This window comes from Brassica napus, chromosome A2 (assembly GCF_020379485.1).
Source record: "Brassica napus cultivar Da-Ae chromosome A2, Da-Ae, whole genome shotgun sequence".
NCBI classification, from domain to species: domain Eukaryota; kingdom Viridiplantae; phylum Streptophyta; class Magnoliopsida; order Brassicales; family Brassicaceae; genus Brassica; species Brassica napus.
In genome coordinates, this window is record NC_063435.1 from 2,490,233 (window position 1) to 2,498,941 (window position 8,709).

The window sequence follows — 8,709 nt, forward strand, 5'->3', positions numbered from 1 at the left end:
TAGATATTAAGTAAATAGAAAATATAAGAAAAAGAAATACACAACTTAAAAACAATGGAAAAGTATATTAAGATTTAAACATCTATTTTAAAATGTAAAATATAGATATTACGCAAATAGAAAGTATAAGAAAAGGAAATACACAATTTAAAAAAATGGAAAAAGTACATTAGTATTTAAACATCTATCTTAAAATGTAAATCAATGTTAAAATATAAAATTATTAGTAAATAGAAAGTATAAGAAATAGAAATACACAATATAAAGAAAAGTAAATAATAAGTAAATATATAATATAAGTAAATACCAAATTTAAAAAATGCGAAATTAAATTAAGATTTAAAAATATATATTAAAATTTAAAATATAGATATTACGTAAATAGAAAGTATAACAAATGGAAATATACAATTTAAAAAAATGGAAAACGTACATTAAGATTTAAACGTCTTTCTTAAAATGTAAAATAGAGATATTAAATAAATGAAAAGTACAAAAAATGGAAATACATATACACGAAAATAAATAATAAGTAAATAATTTGAATATATAATATATGAATTATATATGTAATAATAAGTAAATACACAATTTTTTTAAAAAAATGGAAAAAGTTCATCAAGCATTAAACATCTATCTTAAAATGTAAAATATATAATATAAGTAAATACACAATTTAAAAAATGGAAAAATTACATTAATATTTAAATATCTATTTTAAAATATAAAATATAGATATTACGTAAATAAAAATATAAGAAATGGAAATAAACATTTTAAGAAATGGAAAAAGTACATTAAGATTTAAGCATCTATCTTAAAATATATTTCTATCTTAAAATGGTAGTAAATTATATAAAAATGGAAATACCACATTAAACCAAAAAAAAATAAAAATGTATAGTTTTTCATCAAGAAAGTCCATATAAAACTCATTATTCCATCCACATCAACCTCACACTATTAAGGAAAATTTAAAGCACTCGAGCAAAAAAATGGTTTCACCATCAACTCTTGCCGTCCCAGAAACCTTTAATGACCTTGAATGAGATTTTTTTATAACAACAAACTTTTTGTTAGGTGGATTCATTGTTGGGAAATCCGCAACTTACAAAAGTCAAACTTATTCATGGGAATTGAATTGCTTTTCATAGACTCAAAGGTATTCTTACAAATTTAAATTAATCTAATCCATAATTTTATTGTTAATATTCATACTAACTCTTTCATGATAAAACCATTTCAGTTAATAAACATTCAAGCGTTTATCCCGAAACACTTTATTCATCGCCGAATCAGGTATTGGTTCATGTTGGTTTAGTATTGTTTTTGGTTTACTAACCGGTTTAGGATGGTCCTATTGTAAATATAATTTAAGTTGGTTTAGCATATATTATGTTTAAAATAACTTAAATTAAATAATAATAATATTATGCTTAAAATATAATTTTAGAGAGTTTTCAAATATAGTTTACAGAACAATATAGGTGATGAATTTAATTTATTAAATTCGTTTATTACTTAAAACTAAGTTTTTTAAAAAACATACTGAGTTATAAATATCAATGATGGATTGGTGAGTATAACATGAAGAAAAAAAATATAAATATCTGATTTTCAAGATAAGAAATTCAGCTTTTATTTAGATACTCAATATATAATATCTTAAATTATTTTTTAAAAAATATACATAATATATATATATATATATATATATTAATCTTCCAAACTTAAACTATTATATTATATATGAATAATGTTTTTAAATAAAAATAATTTCTGATTTAAAATAAAAATAAAAATAACAAATGGTTATTTTCAAATAATGGATGTAATTTACATTATACTATCATTTAACAAGTATTAGATACGTTTTGATATATCATTATTTTCTATTTCCAGAAAACAATAAATTGTTAAACATCAATATCATCTAAGTTAAGTATACGAACAACACAAATTCAAACATCACAAAAAATATTTACATAACCATTATAATACAATAATTTAACAAAAAATACAATAAAAATATTAAAAAGAATAGTTATATACTTAATATTTGAAAATAAAAGATATTTTTGCTAAAATTGTACTTTCCTGGCCAAGGAGATCGACCATCTTTTTACGGATCGATCGAATGTTGAGCATGTGGTCGATCCGAAAATACACTGGAGTTTAATAAAATTTCTAAAATATTTATTCCAACACTCAAAAGATAGTTTTGCTAAATATGATAACTAGATAGCCAATAAAATTATAAAAAAATATTTAAATAGTAAAAAATATGTTAATTTAACGTGTTAAAATTTAAAAATAAATTTTAATTATGACATGCATTTAACATTTATATAAATATATATCATAGCCTAAATATAAATAATTTAATAACTTAAATTAGAAAAAAATAAAAATCCCGGGCGTAGCCCGGATTAATCTCTAGTAATGTAATAAAAAGTCACCTTGAGTGTAAATCACGCTAAATAAAGATGGTTTTTTTTTCTCTTAGCAAAATAGAAACTTAGACGAGCATAACAAAAACAAAATGGAAAGTTAGACCAGCAGAAAATCATAATATACAAATACATTTGAATAGACAAGAGAAGAAAATTGGGCAATTGTCAATAATAGCACCTTTTGAAGTTTATGTCTCAAAAATAGCACTAGAAGGAGAAAGTCACAAAAATGACATTCATTAAAGGGTAAAATATCTGTAATACCCTTGGTTTAAAATTAAATAAACAAATAAAAAATAAATAAAATAAAAATAAAAAAAATGAAAAAAAAAAATTATTTCTGATTATATGTTTTCAGATTCGAAATTTTTATAATTTTTTTTTTGAAATTTTTTTTTCGAATTTTTTTTTTTATTTTTTTTTCAAATTTTCTTTTTTTAATTTAAAAATACTTTTTTTGAAACTATTTTTAAATTTTTATTTTTATTTTAGTATTTATTTTTTATAAAATTTTAAACCCTAATTCCAAAACCCCACCCCTTAACTCTAAACCCTAAGGTTTGGATTAATTAACCCAAAGGGTATAAGTGTATATTTACCGCTTTAATGAAACCTATTTTTGTGACTTTGAGTTTTGAATGCTACTTTGAGAACAAAAACTTGGTTTGGTGCTATTCTAGTCTTTTTCTCGAGAAAATTAGTATAAATTATATAAATATAAAGAATGATAAAATTGAAAAAAAAAATTGACCATTAAGAAGACTATATTTTCTAATGAGATATTGAAGTCATATTAGTCGGAGAGGCTGTGAGCCATCTTGTCTGATGCAAAGTCATACAACAAATAACAATGAAACCTTCTTTCAATTGTAAAGAAAGACAAAGTGAAGAAAACATACTGCAAACAAAATGTGTTGGAGGATGTCGCCATTGCTTTCATTATCTTTGTTCTCAAATAGAATCTCTGATGCAAAGGTTATTAACAAACTACATGTGTAAGGATTGGATTGTTATCTGTGTATTTTACCATCAAGATAACGGTTTGCTATTTTTTCCACGGAGACATCACTTAATCACTTGACATTTATGAAATCCACTGACAGACAGCAAATCGTTGTGTAAGGATTGGAATGATATCAGTGTATATGCTAAACTGATGTGCTTTTTTTTGTAAAACTTCCTTGAAATATACTACATAAGAGCTCTTTGTCAAAACCCATGTTTACAAGTACTCAAACAAATCATTTTTTCCACAACCAAAGTACATACCACAGTCAAAACTCAAGGTATATATAAAGTAGACAAAAGAAAGATAAACTAAAACAAAAATCCGAATAACAATTTTTTTGTACGAGTATAAAAGAAAGATCGACCTTATTAACCTCGTTACAAAGTTATGAGAGTTGCATTAACCTAATAATGCAATCTCAACAAAGGTACTTCATTTTCTTAAACGAGTTCAAAAACACAGAATACCATGCATAAATATTCTTTTTCAAAAGACAAAAAGAATATTCTTAGATTTTCTTTAAACTAGATATATATATATATATATATATATATATATATATATATATATATATATATATATATATATATATATATATATAATCACTTCCTCTCTTCATCTCTCATCGAGATAGTAGAACTTGATTCTGCAGAAGGTAACTTTAGAGTCCATGTTTTCATACGCTCCTTCGTCTTCTTTACCTGTAGTTAGATAAAAAAAATTAACCTGAGTTTTGTTCAAAGTTTTAATTAATTATGAATAGAGGTCAAAGTAAATTACCTCCATTTCCCAGTCAGTCTTGTAAATAACATAAGACAATATCAACGTTTGGATACCAACTCCAGCCAACATTCCAGACCAGAGTCCCTGTAGTTAAACGCATCCAAAATCGGTTAATTAGATTATCATTAGTTTTACGATTATAAACTAATAAAAATGACTTAATTAGCAAACCGTGTAATATTTTACGTACCTTAACACCAAAATGGAAAATGTTAATAAGGATGAACCCTAAAGGAACACCAATTGCATAATAAGTTGCCAAGTTCACAAATGCTACCATACTCTGCATCCCTGCTCCAATAGCTACCCCTGTTTACATGCAGAAGTTGTGGTTAGAAGTATACACCGTAATTATATTAAAATATGCCTAATAAAAGCGTTTGATCATTTCTAACCAGATAGAATGGGCTGGATGATGTTTAAGAGTATGGATATGCTAAGGACGATGGAGAGATCAGCTACTGCCTTTGAAACTTGGTGGCTATCAGAGAACAAATACGAAATTTGACCACCAAACGCTAGACAAAGAGCAGAGCATATCACACCAATCACCGCTGATACCACAAGCACCACTTTTATTGAGAATCTCACCGCTTCTGCGTCTCCTTTTCCCAATTCGTTTGCTACTCTTACGCTGCAATATAATAGACATAGCAACACATATATACCATAGCATTAATTCAGAACATATATATATATATATATATATATATGTACATATCTATTACAGAATTTTTAAAATGAGTGTCTATAGTTACATACCATGCTGCACCCAACAAGCCTAAGCATATGTTCAACTCCCATGTGTAGGTATATTGGCTGCAAAATTAATTGAGGATTTAATTTTCAAATGGTATAGTAACATTACATATTTTCTTTCATAATGGATTCTAGGTTATACCATATGGAAAACGCAGAAATTGCAATATTTGCATCCTTTGTATATCCTGACATTAAGACGATGATGCTCATATACCAGTACTCCAAGCTGTTCAAAAAAAAAAAAAGTCAGTCGAGTGCGATTATTATATTAGTCATCATGTTTTACCCTGAAAAAAGTTAAAATTACCAAATCATGAAGCCAGAGGAAATGGATAACTTGAGCATGGGAATAAGATCAACAAAAGCAGCAGTGCTAAAGCCGGTCCAAGTATGCGGGCACCACCCTCCAAACACGTACACAAACTCGGCTATAACCACTGACCACGAGCTTAGATTAAGTCCTAGAAGCGCACCATGGATTCCCATCCCCATCACTCTCACGAACCACCAAGTGGCCACAATGTCCAAGACCAAGGCTATGGTCGAGAGAACGCCTATGATAGCGTTTTTCATCTGCGCTTGGAGGTACATTTGCATTGTCATGGTGAATACGAGGCTGTATAGATAAGGGATGACCCAAAGGTAGATCTCGTCTACGGTCTTGGTGATCTCAATGTTTTGACCTAGTAACCGAAGAATGGGACCAGCAAAGACTATGAAAGGGACAAAAAGGGTGGCTGTAAATGTGTCTACTATCCAAGAACGTTGTAGATAGATCCCCATCATGTGATATTGTTGTGCTCCGTAGGCTTGTCCACATAGCGTCTCCGTCGCGCTTGACATACCTGCCTGTAACGGAAAACATTATATATAACCAGCAAATTTAATTATACAATCTTGGTTCCACATAATTCATTCGTTAGGTTTTTTTTTTTGCTTAAATAATGTTATAAAGATGTCAAACCATGACATTTTAATGTTTTGTACTAATAAGTCATTTGCAAATTGTGAACGCAAACGCTAATTATTGACTAAGTTCAAACTAATTTTCTTCTTAACTCTGAAGTTCAAACTAATTAATCCCTTGATTGCTCTCTTTTTTACATATACACAGTGGCGGAGCCACATAGAGCAAGGTGGGGGCCATTGAACCCAACAAAATTAGAAAATTTAGTGTAAATTATTAGAACTAATCTATATGCCCTCATTCTAAATATTTTAGTTTGATGTCTTTGCCCCCATCAAAAATAATTTTTGCCTCTACTATATTTTAGGGCATTTTTTAGGGCATTTTTCCTACCTTCAATTTAAACCACCACGTTTGGTGTTTTCAAAAGTTGTTTTTTTCGGGGACAAAATTGTTTTCTTTTTACTTTTGTTTGTGTTTTGCATGTTTCCGTTCCAGTAACTTTTATAGTGAAAATATTGTCTGTAGTTTTAATTTTTTTAACTTATAAACACTAACATATCTGGCGACATAAAAGCACTAAAATATCATATATATATATATATGGTGTCGATATGTGGTTCACCTGGATTCAAACCGATGGATCATAAATTGCTTACCATAACACCATAGATGAAACGAATGAAAGTGCTTTGAAGGAGAGCATATGCAGCGAGACCCATTTCACTGTTGTGACCAATGAAGGCTTGAGCCACCACTATGCAGCCAAACGACATCACTCTGAACAAAGTAGATGGTAAAGCTATTCTCCACATTTTTTTTACTTCACTCCAAATTTTCTTTCTCAGGTAGAGACTCTCTCTCCTCTGTTCTATCTCTGACCCACTTAGCAGTCTCTCTTCCATTTCTCCACCACCTCCACTCATTTTCCCCCTCTTTAATTTCTACTATCAAAAGAAAAATACAATACTAAATACTTATGTAGAGACATGCCACAAAGATAAATTACGCTTCAACAAAATTTCCTCCTGCTTTTAAGAAGAAAAATTTAAGTTTCCTTCACCATATATATTCAGCTATTCACCACTAGACATCCTGACCACTAGATATCCTGACCAGCGTATATCCTCATTTCCCAATACTTTTTTTCTTTAATTTCTTGATAAAGGGTTTTCTTCACCAAATTCATCACTAGATATCTCCATATATACATGCATGTGTATATTATACATCTTTGTAGTATGTTATATAGTATATTCTAAAGTGACTTTATTAAGGTATTGAGTGATTTACTAACCTGACGAACTTAGTTTCAAGGGGAAAGAGTCGGAGAAACGAAGAACAATATTTTTCTTTTGGTGAATCGAGAGCAACAAATTGTTACACAGAAAATTTCAAAAGAAAACCAAAGTAAGAAGAAGAAGAAAAGGGAGATGAAAGAAGAAAAGTAAGTGTGATATTTTGTTTTCTCTCACAGACACACTGGGAAAAATGTGGTGGACTAAAACTAAAACGCTTGGCTATATAGTGAGAGACAGAAGTAAAGGAGGATGCGTCGATATATTATATATACACACAAGATACAAACATGCATATATACTCTGATGTGGAAACGTTTTAGAAAGTGAATGATGTTAATCGCTTTTGTGCAATAAAAAAATACTACTAGTTTCTGAAAATAAAAAGAAAAAAAATCGCTAGTTTTATACTTCGTCTGTTTAAATTTTCTTTTTTACGTTTAAGTTTTTTATTTGTATACAAAAAAATTAATGTTGTAATTTTAATTAATGCATTTTATTTTAAACTAAAACATAAATTAAAATCTATAAATATAAATAATAAAAAAAATTATTGGAAATCTAATAAATTAATAAAACAAATAAATTAAAATATACATTTAATTTTATTCACATATGTGCGTATCCTAATACATTAATTTTTAATCCAGATTATTACTGAATGAATAGTTGAATGATTTTAGTTTCATTGGTGCTTACCAGCATAAAACCATAATAAATACACATATTAAAGTATACTCTCTTTATATACAAAAGATATTTTTTAATTTTTTCTTTTTATATATAAACAACTTATATTTTATTTTAATTTATTTTATTTTAAAATTAAAAATTAAAAATATAAGGGATAAAACTTTACTGAAAATCAAATAAAACTAACAAAATTAATATATTAAAATATATTTTTAATATGTGCATAAATTTAAAACATCAATCTATTATATCTAGAGGGAGCACTAGAACAAAAGAGAGGATATGATATAGACTTCGAGAGAGCCAATCGACGTAGGAAGTGTTGTTAACAGTCCACGTGCCAAAAAAATTAAACATGTAATCCATGCAACCTCGGGGTAAAGCAAAAGTTAGACTTTTTGGAGTAGAATGAGGATTGTAATCTCTCTTTCTCTCTTCAAAGAGATAGGCCAAAAGTGACAAGTAGATGGGTTAGGTTAATCATTGAGATATGACAGTAGTTGGTTTGGGTATATAGCTTTTTGTAAATGTGCGTTTACTCATCTTCTTGAAGTCTTTAACTATTTAAAATAATCCTTTTTATCAACACAATTTCCATGAATGTTCCTTTTTTCGTAGTTACGTCTTTTGATCCTAATTTATTCTGTAAACTCAAACTACGTAAACAAAACAAGACACTAAAACCTAAAGGAACCCCACGTCCACTGCTAATTTTCCGCAAATATAAAGCATGATTATTGGATGGTTCTTAATAAAGACGCCTTCGACGACTCTTGACTCGAGAGGAAAGGGGGACCCATATTA

General features: G+C 28.1%; 1 protein-coding gene across 2 annotated transcripts; it reads right to left on the reverse strand.

Annotated features, from left to right (window-relative positions):
• Positions 1–3,599: 3,599 nt before the first annotated feature.
• On the reverse strand, positions 3,600–7,497 carry LOC106454311 (protein DETOXIFICATION 25). 2 transcript variants are annotated; one of them, XM_048749292.1, is made up of 9 exons: positions 7,212–7,497; positions 6,574–6,858; positions 5,315–5,856; positions 5,147–5,233; positions 5,008–5,064; positions 4,641–4,879; positions 4,436–4,554; positions 4,243–4,329; positions 3,600–4,163 (listed from the first exon to the last, which is right to left on the reverse strand). In XM_048749292.1, exons 2-9 carry the CDS (start codon positions 6,838–6,840, stop codon positions 4,065–4,067), a joined length of 1,497 nt encoding a protein of 498 aa, XP_048605249.1. In that variant the 5' UTR covers positions 6,841–6,858; positions 7,212–7,497; the 3' UTR covers positions 3,600–4,064. The 2 variants fall into 2 exon arrangements, with proteins under 2 accessions (XP_048605249.1, XP_048605251.1); XM_048749294.1 differs by having other exon boundaries at positions 6,574–6,861; positions 7,212–7,429.
• Between the last annotated feature and the right edge of the window lie 1,212 nt (positions 7,498–8,709).